Source organism: Nothoprocta perdicaria, unplaced genomic scaffold, assembly GCF_003342845.1.
Source record: "Nothoprocta perdicaria isolate Ctin4 unplaced genomic scaffold, notPer1 scaffold_33, whole genome shotgun sequence".
Lineage (NCBI taxonomy): Eukaryota > Metazoa > Chordata > Aves > Tinamiformes > Tinamidae > Nothoprocta > Nothoprocta perdicaria.
The window spans coordinates 1255755-1272673 of record NW_020455566.1 but is presented as its reverse complement, the minus strand read 5'-3'; the positions used below and the strand labels follow the sequence as shown (position 1 = coordinate 1272673).

Below are 16919 nucleotides of genomic sequence, written 5' to 3'. Positions count from 1 at the left end.
AATAAAGAGGTGGTTGCGATCTTACAGTATTTTCTTTTGGCCTAATCCAAGGGTTTTGTTACTCTTTACCATTCTTAATTCCACGCATACAAAAGAAAAAAAGAAAAAAAAAAAAGATATCCAACCTTTAAAATATAAGCCATATTTTCTTAATAAGTTTTGTGCTGCTGCTTGCTTAGTAAGTACTGTACATCGACTGTTCACGTCTGTTTAACAAAATGGACCATACAGAGATCAAGTTAAAGCAAAAAAAAAAAAAAAAAAAGAAAAAAAAAAACCATAAGAAAAATAACAACCCAAAGAGAGTGTCTTGCAAACACTCCAAGTACAGTTCAACACTTGCTCATACAAAGGAGGTACGAAGGGGCTAGAAGTTGAACACAAAAGCACTGGCATCCCCGTCCGTTTTCTTTCACAACTATTGAAGTGCAAATCACTCGGGCAAGATAGGAGTTTCACTTTATTGCTGTCCTGCTGTCTGGATTCCCTTCCTGGAAGAATCCCGTTCTTTTATTTCCCGCTCGTTTTCCAAGAAGAAAACCTTTCATGAGGCAACGGTGAACGCTCGGGCTTTTCCGCACTAGACACCAGGTCACACGCTTGCAAACACCACAACACCCCGACCGTCCCCGCTAAGCTTTTCCGAGGGCTGGCCTGCCCTCGTGCACCCCGTGATGGCCAGATACGAAACGAGGGAAAGGAGCAGCGTTCAACACGTGGCAGGTCACTGACAGGTACTTCTCTCGCCCCAGCTCTGCATGCGCTGGGCCGTGGTTGCAGGTGCACGAGGGACGTGTGCGCCCCGGGACTCGGCGGTGACGCGGCAGCCGTTCCGGGTGACCGGCGAGGTCCGTGGTAGCTACAGCTCCTGATATGTTTACGGGTTAACACCTATGTGCTACGGGGAGCAAAATGCACAGTACCTCAACATGCAGTCGTTCATTTGCAATGGACAAAATAAGGGGTAAGGGACACTGAATGCCGGAGCCGGGGGGAAGGCTTAGTGCATAGTCCATTATACAAAACATGCGGGTGACTCAAACCCCTTCCAAGCTTCTTCAAAATGGAAATACGCTTTTAAAGGGCACAGCAGCTGAGTTTGGCTTTATTTATTTATTTATTTATTTAAAACCATGAAAACCCAACGCGGAGGGTGAAATAAGGGCAGAACACGATCTGCAAGTCAACAGCCGAGAGTTTCAGAAGCCGTGAAGCTTTTGTGTAGTTAAAATTGCTGTTAAACGTAGGTGCTACATCAGCAAGTCTTCATTCATAGTTTTCTATGAACAGCCACCTTACAAATGAGTGCAAATCTTAAAGGTCCATTTTACATTTCAAGTCTCAAGGTTAAAAAAAAAATCGTTACAGAGCAACACGCTGTTTCTGTAAATGCCCACGCTATCTCTTTTCAAATGGTTAAAAATGGCACGTGCGATGCCACAGCTACTAAAAGACATTTCAGGATTACAGACCCAACTAAAACGTGAAAATAAAAGGCAGAACCCAAAATACCTTTGCCCTTCGCTGCTGAGCGGCAGCAAGGCGCTTTCAGTCACAATGCTGGTGAACAAACCGATTGCGGAGAGAACTTTGACCGTAAGCCCTGGCTTTGCTCTCAGCGAGGAGCCTCCCAACACAAGGCGGAGCGGGTAGAGCCCCTCGGAGCTCGTCGGAACACAAGCCCGGGTCCGGAGGGTGAAATGGGAGAGGTGCTGGATTTGTGTCACTATGCAGGCACTTGTGTATAGGAATGTAGGCTTCTCACGTTGACGCTTGGTGCTCACGCGGTCCCTGCTCTCTACAAGCCTCCCTGGGAGCTCCCCGCCCTACCGACCACGCGTGCTGCTCGGCCTCCTCCCCGTCACCTTGCAGATATACAGCGGTGGAGGTTGACACAAGGCCAGAAAAGGAAAGCATGAGCCAAATGCTGCGGTCTGGAGAAAAACACAACTGCGCTCAGGGCAAGGTCTTCACAAGACGCGACGGCAGCGGGCTCAGCACTTAGTTTGCATAGCATATAATGTCTGCGTTTTTTCACAAACACGTTGCCCGAAAAGAAAACGAGTACAGTGAACTGTTGGTGTTAGGACAGAGCAATAGGGCGACATGACTAATGTTTTTATGAACAGCTAGCAAGGCAAGTTTAAACATCCGTAAGTAAAAAATAAAACGTGTGCTTCTATCAGTGTGTACCGAGCAAGGGCAGCGCTCGTGACAGGCTTTGCAACGGTGTTGGCTCTTGGCAGAGCTCAGCAGCAGTGCACACGTAGCAATCTCCCTCTAAGGAAGCTTTTGTGCACCTTTTCATATCAAGGAATCAGATAATCTGCTCACGTGCGATTGGTTAAGGAGCTGCTACTACTGCTCTGCTGTGCAGAATGGTCACTGTAGAGCAAAAAGAGTCTGAAAAGCAGCCACTGTTTTACTGCTGGGGGGAAAAAAAAATAAAATAAAAGGCTTTCTTGCCATTATGAACACAAACCAGGAGGAGTTTCCCCGACAACAGTCACAAAGTACTTGATAACTCTAAGGAACAATCTGGTGTGCTTTCAGGATAAAACACCCTGTGCATAAAATCAGTGATAGCATGGAACAAAAAAAAAGAAAGCAGCAAACCTAGCAGCAGAATCCGTGAGGGTTTGGCCACGCTGGAGCTGGGGCCCGTGGCACGGCGGGAAGCGGCCGGTCCGCACGGACACGCGAGGGACGCACGTGGCGCGCGGGAGACGGGAGCGCTGAGGGGCAACGCGGCTCCCGCCTCAGCAAGGGCGGCCGTGTAAACGCTGACAATGTCCATGACTCGTGTGTTTTGGCAACAGACTCGGCATCGTATAAAAATAATGTTCAGTAAAAAAATCCCGGTTTCCATCATAGAAAGTCAGAAGAAAAAAAAAAAAAAGAAAGAAAGAAAAAAGAAAAGAATCGATAGCAATTTCTGTCCTCATGGGATGAAGATGCCCCCATTTGTCAGAAACAGTTTTAAATAACAAATAGTACACTGGAAACAAAAATGGGTCAGCAGCCATTAAACTTGTCCTACATGAAAGTGCACGTCTTTCAATGGAGTTTAACCACCATGAGGTTGTGATCTAACACAAACTGCAACTCAGGACCATAAAAATCAACTCCTTCCGATGGAAATATGGACCACCAGCAAGACGAGATTACTGTTTTCCTTACGAGATTAAAAACATCGAAATTTTGCAGCATCATAGTAAGGCACTCACCCATGGAAAAGTCTGTGACTGTTGCTTCGAATGGCAGCAGCTAACTAGCTTTTTAACACGAGGAAGACAGTTTCAGTTCTGAGCTAAGTGCTAGGGTGCCTTACATTAAATGGGGGGGAATTATTCGGGGGGGAACGGTTAGTGTTAGAATTCTCCTATAAACTAGTTGTTTTTCCCCTTAACCCGTTAAAGCATCTCATATTCTAAAATATTAGTTTTATAAATCTAGTCTTCTGTTTTAAGGCTCTAAAAATTCCCTCCCCCCAACCCCACAAAAAATACCTACCAGCGCCTGGTGGGCAACGGAGGACCAAATCGGCCATTTCACAGTCAGGAGTCTATAGTATTGCATCTTAAACATGAAAACCTGCTTCTGCCTCCTGGGAGTTTTAATCTCTTCCTTGAATGCCTTCATGTGTTTGGTCAGGTCAAAATTTTGGAAAGCCAGAAAAAAAATTAAAAAAATAACCATCAGTCTCTTCCAATCCTACAAAGCGCTGGATCTTTGCTGTCCCGTGGTGCTGGTCTCCTGCCTCAATCGACGCTGCCTGCCCTGCAGTGATTTCTCATTGGAAAAAAAACAAGGTGTCCCAATGCTTCCTTTTTTGTATGGCTCCTACAAATCTGAAAGCTTTCTTGAGTGAGGTAACAAAATTTAGGCTTTCAAGCAAAGTACATGGTACGTAAAGTGTCCTGATGAACCTGCACAGCCTTGGCCAAGGCCTGGGGGTCTCTGCCGTTGCTCTGGCCGGATATGTGGCTGCCCTCGCCGCTGAAAGCGCAAGAAAAATTCCTAATCACTGTGTGATTAGGAACCCGGGGACACGGTCCAGCCCTCGGTCCCGTGCACTGGGACCGGGGTGACCTCCGGGCAGCTCCTGAGCCCCGCTCACCTGTCGTGCTCCTTGTCCACGAGGTGGTAGCGCGCTCGGAAGGCCACCAGCCGTGCGTAGTAGGCGGGCGCCGGGATGGACACGGAGCGCGTGCAGCGCACGTACGTGTGGCACAGCTGGTACGTGAGGATCTGCAGCTCGTCGGCCGTGAAGCGGTTGTCGTCCCAGAGGACGTAGTAATGGGACGGCCGGCTGGTGCCCTGCGGGGGAAGAGGGAGCCGAGTGGCAGGCGCTGCTCGTGCCCCGAACACGGGTGCCCCGGGAGGCGCCACCCCGAGCTCCGCTGCCCGTCCCTCCATCCCCTCTCCCTACGCCGAGCGCGTCACTCGCTCGTGGGCAGTGCAAGAGAGGAAAGCGCCTTGCAGCGAGGCACAAACCCTGCCCAGAGCAGCTGCCTGTGCCAGTGCCCCTCGCGGCACTGCAGCCACCCGGGTCCAGCCAGCTCCGCACAGTCCTCGAGAGGAGCCAAAAGCCTCCCAGGTGGAAGCAGCTGCAAATCAGGCGAGGGCCTTTTCTGTTTGGTTTTGTTTTTCAGCCTTGCTCTGACTCATCCTGGCTGCGTGGCGAAAGGCAGCTGCAAAGCACAGCACCCTCCCCAGCCGGCCGGCTCAGCGCTCCGCTGGGTCCCGTCTGGCGAGCGGGAGCACTGGGGACGTGGCACGAGCTGCCAGCCCGCAGGCTGCTGCTTGGCCTCTCCGAAGGAGGAAACTCTGGGAAAAGAAGCTTGGCTCTTGGGAAAGCGAGTATGTGCTGCACAACGCAGCGGCTGTGCCGCATTGGCACCCACTCCACGCCTGGCACTGTGCCCGCTCGGACAGGCTGCCCAAGCCTCCAGGATTGGCCTTTTCCTGCCCCTAGAAAGCGGCAGGAAGGATCTGCTCACAGCAGGACTTGGTTCACGATCGCAACGGAGGATAAACAGCAGCACGAGAGCAGCTTGGCGGCCTCGGCCTACCTGAATGCCTGCATGGCTGCACAGGTAGAAGTCGAACTCAAAGGGGTGGGTGATGTTTGTATCCACTGTTGTTCCCGCCGGGATGTTCCCGCTCTTCCCAATCTGCAGGGAACAGAGAGCCAAGCCCCGCGTTGTCTGGTTATCTCCAGGCTGGGAGCACTGCACAGAGCTCGCGTGCCAGGCACGGAGCAGCAGCACCCGCCTGCGCCCGGCCCGCACAGGCATTTCCTGCAAGCACCGACACAGGCAAGACATGCACACAGAGCGGACTAGAAACAAGGAGTAAGTGGGCAAGAACTACAGCGATCTCTATGGAGAGTTTTCTGTGGAATCCCTGCCAGGAGAAACGGTGCTCTCGTGCCAAGACCAAAACCTGTTCTCGCTACCCATGCTGATAGAGCCAAAGTCACGTTAAGATTAGATGAAAACTCAGTTTCTCAACTTGGAGCAACTCTAACTCAAAAGTTACAGCAGCCTGTGAGTTACTTGGTGCCTTTGTTGCACAAGCAGCGTTCTCCTCCCAATCTCACAGCTGCTCCATTCGCATCCTGGGCACCACCCACCCCGGCGAGGCAGCAGCACCCACTGCAAGTCCCGTTTTCCGCATGTCTGCCCGCTAACAGCTAACGTGCAAAGACCTCCTGAGCTCACAGAGACTATTTCAAGAGGCAGCAGGATCATCTGCGCCCACTAACTCCCCATAACAGCAAACGGCTGCCTGGCTGTCTTGAAGCAGCCTCACGGGCAGGGATACGCTCACCCGCTCGTTCTTGTCGGCGCAGAAGAGGCGGGTGTGATGCCTTTTCTGGACCACGATGTACGTGATGCCAGGCTGGTAATCCTTTTCCAGTTTGATGCAGGCGTCTCGGATTGCCAGGAGCTCGTAGTGAAGGATCTGGAGACACAAGCGCGCGCTGTGAGCGGATGCACGGGCCAGCTCCCGCAACCCGGCTGCTCCCTGGGGGCAACCCTGGAAAAGCTGCCCAAGCAGCACAGGAGACGCCCAAACACAAGTGGAAAAAGACGACCACTGTTGCCCTAAGCTCCTTGATGGTCACATCCCGAGCTGGTTCCCACATGCCCAGCATCACCAGCTCGCCACCCTTTGGGCCAGCTCCCACCAGAACTAGCCCAACGCCTCTGGCACACAAAAACCTTTTGGCAAACCCAGCCAGCTCAAGCAGCACAAACCAGAGGTGCGAAGCAACGGGCCCCTGGCCACGGGCACCTCTGCTCGGCCACGTGGCAGCCCTGCCAGCCGAGCACAGCGCCGGGGGCACCTCACCTGCGGGAGCTGCCCCTCGGGAACGCCATCGCGATAGAAGATGATCCTGGTGGGCTTGAAGCGGGTGGACTTGTAGAACTGAATGAGCAGCTCCCGCACCATGTAGGACAAGTCCTCGATGATCTCCTGGCGGGGACGCTGCACGCGCACCGTGGCGCAGTACCGGCTGGGGTGGGCGTCCATGCTGCCCACGACCTGCAGCGACAGACGCGTTACCACGCGGGGGACAGGGGATGGGGGACATTCCCGCTCGCTGGACACCCACAGCTGGCAGCTCCCACGCAGGGGGATGGGAGAGCAAGGACCAAGTAGGCTGTGTGTGGTGGCGGCCACATCTTGGTTTCTCGCCCTGCGAGGCCCTCATTGCAGTCAGCAGCGGGACAGCAGGTTGGCACCACTGAGCCAGCCCCAATGGGGCAGCTCAGCTGCTGTCCTGGCTTCGCTGTCCAAAACCTGGGGCAAACAGGGCTGCCCTTCCCACCTGCCCATGCTCCCCTCCCTCATGGACTACATTATCCTGCAACTTCCTGAACTTCCAGCACGGCTGTGGATACCTGGCTACGAAACCCTGCCCTCAACTGCAGCACCACCGCCGTGAAAGCTGCCCAGATAGCGCCCGAGGGAGCCCAGAGCCAAGGGAGCCCAGAGCCGAGGAGGTCCTGGGCTGGGAGCTGCCCCCGTGGCCGGCAAGGACGGCAGCGCCCAGGGCAGCCGGGTGCCACAGGCAGGCAGAACACTGAGGCCGGCAGAGTCCCGAGGCCAGCAAGGCCTCCCTCGCTCCACGTGGCCCCACGCCGGAGCCTCTCGTGTCGCTGTCCCGAGCTTGGACGGTGCCGCTTTTGCTTGGGGAGCGGCTCTGGCCGTGTCGCCCCAGCTGACGCGCTCAGCGAAGCCGCTTCCTCTGGCAACGGGCACGGGCCGCTTCCCTCGGTAGCGGCCTACAGAGAGGGTCAAGGCCGTGGGAAGGCTTTTCCCTCTTCCCCACTTGCAGTTTCAAATAAGCTTTTGTAAAGGTTAAGTTAAAAAACGAAAAGAAAGAGCTGCTGTGGTCCTGCACAAAAAAGCACTTTGAAAAGGTTTCAGAGAGGAAGCGCCGCCGCCAGGAACCAGCCTGCTCTGTCCCACCCACACCTAGCAGCAAGCAGCCAGCAGCACTTCCCAACCTCTCTTAATTAAGAAAAAAACACTCCTCCAGAGCTGCATTTGCATGCCAAGGAAAACCTGAGCTATGGCGCCTGGAAAGCCAGGAGCTTAATAGGAAAATGCTGATGTTCCTGATTGACCCAGGCGGGACAAGAGCCGCACACTCTCCTCTGCGGGACCGAGGGGCGAGCGCGGCGAGTCCCGCGGCCCCGGACGCCACCCGGCCACGTCTGCCGCGGGCTGCACCGTTCGGGGGAGTGTCAGGGCAGACGGCAGATGCTCCACAGGGCTGCGGTGCCCGCTCCGCACGCCCCGTCCCACGGGGCCGGCTCGGCACGAGCCCCATCTGCTGGCAGCTGCCGCCCTCCCGCTGCCAGCCGGATGCCACTGGGATGCCATCGGGATGCACTGGGATGCTCGGGAAGCGCAGCCCTGATACACACATGAGGTGCCCACAAGGCAGCCGGACACCGTGGCCCAACCTCGCCGGCACCGTTCCCTTCACTGCCGTGTCTAAGCGGCACCTTCAGGTGTCTTCCATTCCCTCAAGAGCGGCATCAAGCTGCCCCCCGAGCCACAGGGCCACCCTGAGCGGCGTCACGGGTGCGCAGAGGTGACACAGCCCCTTCACAGGGCCACCAGGCTCCAGCGGGAGCGGGAGGCCCAAGCGCAGCCCTGGCAGGGCAACTTACGGCCGTTATGGAGGGTTTCTTCCCGTCCCCAGCCGGCGGGTGGGTGACGTCGGCCCCGAGGAAGATCACGGGCTGCTGAAAGACGGCAGAGCTGAGGGGAAAGGAGAGAGCAGCCATCAGCCTTTTGGGGCCATCTCAGGAGCCTTTGGGTCCTGGGAGTGACGTGCAGCTCGCGGAGAGGAGCGGATCACGCAGGGACATCTCCCGGGCTCCAAGCGCAGGAGCTGCGAGGCAGGGCGGGCTGGGACCTCACGTTCCGGCTGCATCATGCAGCAGCGCACGGGCCCTTTCCTCCCCCAGAGCTGGCGGCACCGCGAGGGCTCCTCAGAACCCAGGCCAAGGGAAGGGAGGCCACGGGGGACTCCTGCAAGCAGCCCGGGAGCCGCAGCAGCTGCACAAACCGCTGGTGAGGCACGAGGATGTTGTTGATCCCGCCGAGCTTGACGTTGATCTTGAGGCAGAGGTTGGAGAGGGTCTGCGGGGAGGTTTTCACCACGTTTTTGACCTGGACGCACTGTGTGGCCATTCCCAAGAGGGTGTCTCCAACACGTTTCACCTCGGCTGTGGGCAGAGGGGCAAGGGCAGCATGAGAGGGGCAACAGCCACACGCAGCTTTGGGCATTTGCCCCCCAAAACAGGCAGAGGAAGCAATAAGGGAGGGGGAAAACTAGCCCTGCTGCCAGACCAAACCCTTCCCTTCCCGCCCTCGCCCCGTACGCACCGTACACCGGCGTCTTGCCCGGCAGGATGACGATGATGAGCTGCAGCCCCGAGTAGGTGTTCTTGAGGTGCCGAAACATGGGCTCCACGCTGTCTGCTCCCTGCGCGTACTTGCAGAAGCAGGGCTGGCCCTGGATCGGCATCCCCGCGTCCTTGGAGATCTTGCGCAGCTGGTCTGTAAAGTTCCTGCGCCCGGCAGGAGGGACGTGTCGGTGCTTCTGCGCCGCTGCCGCCGGCCCCGAGCGAGGCCACGGGCCGGGAGCTGCGGCGCAGGACGCAGGAGGACCCAGCACGTCGCGGTGCTGCTGCTTCCCCAGCACCCAGCAATGGCCAGGAGACAACCCCGCCTGACGCGGCGCGACACGCAGAAGGCGGCACCGAGCAGTCAACAGGAGCCCAGGCCTCCCTGTCTGCCCAGTGCTGCTCCCAGCTGCACCCAGTTACTGCAGAACCAGTGACCCGAGCTGCTCTGAACCATCCCATAGGATAACAGCACCAAACACAGCCCCAAAAGGCACTCAACACATCTGCCTCGATGCCCTCTCCATGCAGGGCAATGTCAGGACCTGGGTCCGCAGCAGAAGCCTGACCCCAGGGGACTGTTTTCCTAAATCAATGATTCCCACTCAGTGGCACTTGCCTATCAAGGCAGAGGACCTTTAAGCTACCAAAGCTTTTCAGAAAGCCTAAGATTACGCTGTAATAAAAATCTGTGGAGAATTATTGTGCTTCCTAAATAAGCTATACTCATTCAGAAGGGACTGAACATTCTTAAACACAGCAGCCACGTTCTTGTTTTGGCAGCTGGAGCCCAGTTCTCCAACTAGAAGAAACCAGAGATATCTTATCCCACAGGCAAATACTGACTAATCTCATGGGTGGACAGACAGCAGAGGGCACCCAGCACTCCTGGAACCCAAGGAAAATCATTCCACGATAAACCTGAGCTCCCAAGGTAGAGGGGATTTTTATTAAACAACTCCCACAATCTCATCCAACTCCTGCTTGAGAAAGTTCACAGAATCCCAGAATGGTTGAGGTTGGCAGGGACCTCTAGAGACCATCCAGTCCAAGCTCCTGCCCCAGCAGGGACACCGAGAGCTCGGGGCACCCAGTCGCATCCAGGCGGGTTTGGAGACCTCCAGAGAAGGAGACTCCGCAGCCTCCCTGGGCAGCCTGTGCCAGGGCTCGGGCACCCTCACAGTGCAGAAGCTCCTCCTCACCTGGAGATGGAACTACCTGGGTTTCAACATACACCCATTACCCCTTGTCCTGTCACCGGCCACCACTGAGAAGGCTAGAAGCTTAGATTCAGATTAGAAGAGCACAACACAGTGTGAATAGATTCAGCTTAGAAGAGCGCAGCACAGCGTTCTGGTGCTGGTCTGCAGGAGCAGCCTGCAGCCCTGCAGCCGCCCGATGCCAAGGGCGGATCCGGGAGAGGCGCAGCCCGTCCGCGCGCGTTAGGGAGCCAAGGCGCTAGCTCAGGCCTTGGGAACGTGACTGAACACCCAGCCCAGATCCCGTCACATTTGTACTGCTGAGCAAGGGACAGAGCACCGGTGCCACCGGGAGCCCGGCCGCGGCGAGCCGGGCGCTGCCAGGCGCGGACACCCGGCCCACCCGCACGGGCTGCCCCTTTCCTTACTTCAGCACCTCCTCTCGGCACTGCTTCTGCGGGGCAAAGCAAGCAATCGCCCAGACTTTGATCTCAATGCCGTTGTAGAACTGCTTCCCTCGCATGTCCCACACGCCTTGGTTGGGAGTTGCAATGGCCCGGTTCTGCAAGGCAAACAGACGGTCAGAGCGCTGCCGCGTGCCGCGGGGGACCCCCGCGGGCCCCGCTGCCAGCGCGCGGCGAGGACGGCACCCCTGCTCCCCAGCCGACCGCTGCGCTGCTCTCACAGCGTCCACCCCGGCCAAAGCCCGGCCAGCACCTCCAGGGCCCGCCACGGCACCCGGCCAGGCTCCGCCGGCCACGGGCCCCGATGGCAGCACAGCAAGGGCAGGCAGGAGCAAGGCTGCGGGAGCACCACGGCCTTGCCCTGCTCGCCCTTGAGCATGCTTTAGTCATCGCTGCAGGACTCCTGGCTACAGCTTCCACGAAAGTCACACTGCAAAGGTAACCAAAGGCTCTCCAAAAAGAACTCCAACTTTAACCTATGCACCTGAAGGTAGCACAAGTTCTGGGCAAGTCTGGTATTTCCCAGCCTGAAAAACATCTCTTTGCAAACACGCTGGTGGTGTAGTCCTGCTTACCCTGCCTCCGTACTGCAGGATAGGAGCTGGCAGGACCCTCCCCGTCACCTCTGTCATGTCATCCTTCACCTTGATACCAAACTCCTGAATGTAGGGATCCAGGTTGTAGCTGGCATTCTTCATCTGGAGAGGGAAAGAAGGGTCAGTGGGAGGGAATGAGAGCAGCTGCCACTCCCCAAGCAGCGCCCAGCTGCCCAGGGACAAACCGTGGCCTCCACCCTGACCCATGAGAGAGCTCACCTTTGAACTGACCCATGCAACCAAGAACAGAGTCTGCCCTAACAGGAAAGGCTTCACTGGAAAGGCTCAGACCAGGAAGAGATTGGTAGCAAGAATCCCAGAAAAGATAGCAAATGTCCCCAGTCTCCAAAGCCTGGGATGAGCAATCAGACCATGAAGCTGCTCCTGCCTGGCCCGGGCACAGGGGCAGCCCATGACGGGGGCCAGGCTGCAGCCTGCCAGACACAGCCGAGTCCCACACCATCCCTGCTGCCACAAGGACCCGTGCCACGTACCAGCCGACTGATCTCCTCCTGCCTGTCCGGGGCAGACCTGGCCGTTGCTTTTATCATGGTTGACGTCTGATTGTCTGTGAGCTTCTTGATGCACCGCTGGCCCGCCACGATATTGCACACCTGAGGAGCAGGAGAAAGCAAGGAGCGGCACGTGAGGAGCACGCCAAGCATGCGGCATCGCGGCCCCCACGGCCAGCACAGCATCAGAGCAGGGCTGAGGAGCCCGCAGCAGCACTGCCCGGTACAGACGGGCCAATCCGCTCAGCACTTGGAGCCACAGGGCATCGGAGCAGGGCTGAGGAGCCCGCAGCGGCGCTGCCCGGTACAGACGGGCCGATGCGCTCAGCACTTGGAGCTGCACACCCCAGGTCTAACACTTGCATCTGCTGCGCAGCAGAAGTTCTTCCATAAGGAAGCAGTAAATGGCACGTCCCTTTGCTGCGGGACGGCTCGCTCCACGGGAGCACCGAGGCCGTCAGCGCCCGCCGTGTGACGGAGCTGCCTGCAGAGAGCTGGGGCGCGCACGGCCGGCACTCACCTCCAAGGGCAGGTACGTGTGCTTCTGCTCCTGGCCCACCTGGAGGCAGGGCAGGTGCGGGTACTTCAGCTGCAGGTTGTATTTCTGCTTGAAGTACTGAGCCACCGTGCACTCCACGGTCTGGCCGCTCTCCAGCTGCAGGGGGAACCTGGCGGGGCAGGACAGGGGGCTGCAGGGGCTGCGCACGGGCACCACGCAGCCCACGCGCAAGGGAACGGGCAGGCGCCGAGCGGAAAATAAAAGCAGAACCGTGGTATTTTCAGAAACCAAACGAGAGGTCCTCTGGTCCCTGTGTGGGACTGAGGTGCCCAAATAAAGCTCTCCCTCGCTAATCCAGCTAATCGGGCCAAATGTTCCTCACAGGACATGCCACACATGCCAGCACCAGGTACATGGACACAGCTGATCCGGGGCAGTGGCCAGGGAATGTTTATAGGAGCCAGGGCTGGGAGAGACCAGGGGCAGGCGGTGCATCCCACATCCCGAAAACATGGGAAAAATCAACTTCCCAGGGGCAGGACTGAGTGGGGTCGGGCAGGCAGCAGCGGGAATGTGTGATGCCCACGTTCGGCCAGCACCAGCTGTTCATGGCTCCATAAAGAACCCTGTGAGAACCAAGAATTGACCTGATGTTCTCTGAAGAACCAAAATTAGCAAGGCGAGGCACTGCCGAATGCCCTGCCGAGGCATCACATTCCTCCCACGCTTCCCAAGCACCACGGGGCTGGAAAAACAGATGCTAAAGTGCGGGGGCAGTGAGGCCAGGCACAAGCCGTGCCCAGGACGGGACCTACACCTGAGCACGGGACAGGAACACAGGGCCGGACAGCTCTGTATTCTCCAGGTCAATGGGGGAAGCAAGGGAGCGATGTCCTGGAGCGGCTCCGCAGCCGCTCATGCGGGATAGCGGAGCCAAAATGTCCAGCATCACTGTGTGCCTGTATCCTTACGGCTCCTGTTTCCAAGGTGAGGGGGTGTGCTGCCCTACACCCCACGGAGCAAAAGCTCTGGGAGCTCCTCCAGCTCTTTGCATGGCCACTTGTGAGTACAGGGTCTCCTGCCGCTCACAAGCACATACAAATAGGCAAGGGGACTGCTTTATCTCTTGATAAAGCCTCTTCTCTTGATATCTCTTCTGCAGCATCTATTTTAAGTCAGAAGAAAAGCAAGCTCAGAGGTAAAAACCAGGACAACTCGTGGCACATCAGCTCCGGCCCTGTGCGGGGCTCGCAGGCCGCCAGGGCCCTCCCAGCGCTCGCCAGTGCCAGCATCAGCTGCTAGAAAGGGGAACAGCTCCGACTTTTCCGAGGGCTTCTTCCCACCCGCCTTACGTCTGGTGGCTGGCCGGGCGCCTGGTAACGTTGCACACGCGGTATTTCCTCTTCATCTGCCCGCAGTGGGTAACCTCGACCTTCAAACCTAAGGCGAGAGGGCAGTAAAATCACATCCGAGCGCAGGGTCTGCCCCGAGCAATCTTTTTGCCCCTTTTTCCCCGCGCCCCCTTCCTGAGCTGATCAACTCCTCGGGAGCCGTCGCGTTCCCGGCCTCTACCTTTAATCTCCTTGGTGAAACGCACTCTCTGCGAGTCGGTCAGGGGCTTGGGCTGCTCGTCTATGTTTCGGATATCCAGCACCTCGCACATGAACTCGATGACGGGCTGCGCTTTGTAGAAGGCGGTGGCCGACACTGCAGGACAGACCCCGGGATGGGACTCTGCTCTCCTGGGGCGGGCAGGAGACTCGGCCCAGGAGCGGGGCCAGGTCCTGCCTCCCCAGGCAGCCCCGCCGCAGCAGCTCTTGCTCAGGCCCGGCACACGGGCAGCTCAGCCCTCAGCACCTTCTCCACGGCCTTGACTTGGCTTAAGTCAATAAAAAACCACCCCTTCATTTAGCAGCAAGACCAACAGCACCTGAAAGCCCCTCCTTAGGGCTGAGACCCCATCACTGCCATCAGCAATGACTCTAAATCCCCCAGGGAGCCCCAGCTCGTGGTGCTGTGACCTGTGTGGGACGGCAGCCCCGGCGAGCCCCACGAGCAGTCCTGAGCCCCGACTTACCGTCGATGTTGAGCATCATCTTCCACATGGCCGGCCGGACGGACTGGTGGAAGCCGAACCAGACCTCCCTGCCGCCGCCCAGCGGGTGGTAGTAGCCTTCCGGGGGCGAGAAGAAGGAGCGGCCCACGGGGGTGTACCTGCCAGGAGAGCAGGCGCCGCGTCGGCCCCGCGCGCCGGGACCCCCGAGTGACCCCAGACGCCGTCGCGGCCCCATTGGCTCCTCCCCGAATCCTTCAGGTTGGCAGGGACCTCTAGGGATCATCCAGTCCAACCCCCTGCACACGCAGGGGCACCCAGAGCTCGGGGCACAGGCTGCGTCCAGGCGGGTTTGAAGACCTCCAGAGAAGGAGACTCCGCAGCCTCTCTGGGCAGCCTGTGCCAGGGCTCAGGCACCCTCACGGTTAGGAATTTTTTCCTTAAGTTCCTGTGGAGCTTTTGGTGCTTCAGTTTGTGGCCGTTTCCTCTAGTTCTATCAGTGGCCACCCCTGCAAGGAGGCCGCCCGATCCTCCTCACTGCCTCCCTTGAGGCATTTGTAGACCCTGCTCAGGTCCCCGCTCAGCCTCCTCTTCCTCAGGCTGGACAGGCCCAGCTCCCTCAGCCTTTGCTCACAGGGCAGATGTCCCCGCATTTGTTCGTGCGGCGGGAGCGTCTGCAACGATGGCACCAACTCCTCGTGCCGGGGGAACCGGGACACCGGAGCGCAGGGTGCGACCCCCAGGCCTGGGGGGTGAGCCCCCAGCACCACAGCAGGCTGCCGCCTCGGCCCGTGGGGTCCCCCCACGTTCCCCTTGGCCACCCCCAGCGCCCCCCTGCCCGCGTCCCCCTTCACCAGGTACCTCATGGAAGCCAAGTGCCTCATGGCCACGTCCAGCGCCTGCACGGACTCCAGCGGGACGGGGATCTGCCCGCTCACCAAGGCCTCGTGCAGCATGCGCCAGCTCACGATCGCCATCCACTTGATAGACACCTTGAATATCCTGTCCTTGCCCTCCCCGGGGATTGTCACCTCAAAGTCAACCTGGGCGAGGGAGGGAAGGGACAGTGGTCAGGGCGGCTCCGGAGAAGCGGGTGCCGCAGGAGGCCCCAGGGAGGCGGGCAGGTCACTCCTAACGGGCGCTGCCTGCTCCTTCTCACCCGCTCGTTGCCGATGGGCAGGGCTGTGACCGTGTAAATGTTCTTCTTCCCATCATAGACTGGCTTGCGGTCGCCGAAGATCTGAGGCTTGAAGTGCTGCACCATGTACTCCACAACTTCCCTATGCAGAGGAGGCGGCATGAGGACACGGAGCACCGGGGAGAGAAAAGGAAAGCTTGTTTGGCCACTGGTTTTATTTTTGCAACCTGCCCACCGCTCAGTCCATGACCCTGGCTGCTGCTGGGCTCCCAGGTCCCTTCCCGGGCCAGAGCTCCCCAGCAAGTCGCCTGCTCCAAGGTCTTAGATGGACTCGAGCAGACAGGTTTACACGAGCAGCTGGATGTGGGGGGCAGCATCCAAAAGGCCAACAAGAAACAGAGAGGCTCACGCTTGCCTGAGCTCCGTGACTCGCTATTTTTAAACATGGGAGTGCTGCCAAAATAGCCCAAGTGCTTTGAAGAAGCAGGGGCTGGTGCTAAGGCTCGGGATCTCCCGAGGCGCTGGGGACAGGGACGAACGCCTCGTCCCAACAGTCTCCAGCAGCGAAGAACAGCACTTAGGGCATCTCCAGCAGGAGCCGGGAAGCAGGGAGAGAGGGCCAAAACCTCTAATACTTGCCTTACCTGTTGACTCTGCGCGGACATTTGTCAGGCTTGATGTCCACTTCATAGTGATAGACATCGATCTTGGGGATGTCCACTTCAAAGTAGTTGGCCAAGAGCTTGATGGGCTTCCCGACAGTTCCTATCCCGGGCCGGCGCGGTGCCTGGAATACCTGCTGCAGGGGAGGCAGGTAGGCGCCTGCAGCTGCGGAGAGCACAGCGGGGTCAGGAGGAGCCTCGCGATGCCGAGGAGCAGCTCACGCGCACCACACGGCTCTGCAAGCAGCCCCAAGCTGCGCTTGGCTGCCTTTGGCACCAGAAACGCGGGGGCAAACGCCAGGAACGGCGACACGGAGCCTCCGGGAGCCCGTCTCGCCCGGGCTCACGGCGTCCGTGCCGCACAGCCATTCAACGGCCGGGATTTGCAGGGTGGCAGAGCGCTCGCTCGCCTGGTATTGCTTCTTAACCAGGACGCTTTGAAGCGCCCGAGAGTCCCCATCACAGAGCATCAACCTTCCTTTCATCTCCACCCCGCTCCCCAGCGTACAGTTCTCAGACGCTTTTCAGGAAAACGCATCGTGCCAGCGGCAAAGGCTAATTCCATGGGCACTGCTGCTAAAAATAGGGAGAAAATTAGGAACAGTGCAACGAAAAGCTCCTCGCAGGGATACTGGAAGGCAGCTACGAAAGGAAAGATGAGAAAGTGATGCAAGACTGCACGACTGAAGAGCATTTCTAAACCGGCAGCATCCTTGGACTCAAAGGTATTTTAAACCCCTCTCCCGGTTGATTTTTGTCTCAAAATCAAGCACAATCGTTGGCCACCTGGGCTGGGGTAGGGAACACGGTGTATAAGATACTGGGAGCGCTCCATCTGGATGGCCAACTGTCAAAGACAC

At 57.9% G+C, this 16919-nt stretch overlaps 1 protein-coding gene across 1 annotated transcript; it reads right to left on the bottom strand.

The window, feature by feature from the left end:
* Positions 1-1094: 1094 nt before the first annotated feature.
* On the bottom strand, positions 1095-16223 carry LOC112950728 (protein argonaute-1). Its single transcript, XM_026043356.1, has 18 exons — positions 16042-16223; positions 15419-15539; positions 15121-15302; positions 14284-14420; positions 13779-13913; positions 13559-13646; positions 12228-12375; positions 11690-11809; positions 11175-11297; positions 10564-10697; positions 8917-9101; positions 8597-8756; positions 8196-8286; positions 6361-6555; positions 5836-5970; positions 5076-5177; positions 4121-4320; positions 1095-3999 (listed from the first exon to the last, which is right to left on the bottom strand). The coding sequence occupies exons 2-18, from the start codon at positions 15521-15523 to the stop codon at positions 3891-3893; spliced, it is 2349 nt and encodes a 782-aa protein (XP_025899141.1). The 5' UTR covers positions 15524-15539; positions 16042-16223; the 3' UTR covers positions 1095-3890.
* Between the last annotated feature and the right edge of the window lie 696 nt (positions 16224-16919).

Bases quoted from the DNA above. Each gene is read 5' to 3' on its own strand.
- LOC112950728 (XM_026043356.1), bottom strand. From the start codon at position 15,523: ATGGTGCAGCACTTCAAGCCTCAGATCTTCGGCGACCGCAAGCCAGTC. The intron at 13,914-14,283 runs GTAAGTCGGGGC...TCTGTCCTGCAG, and splicing joins GATGATGCTCAACATCGACG to TGTCGGCCACCGCCTTCTAC. The intron at 5,178-5,835 runs GTGAGCGTATCC...TGTTCCCTGCAG, and splicing joins GCGCCGACAAGAACGAGCGG to ATTGGGAAGAGCGGGAACAT.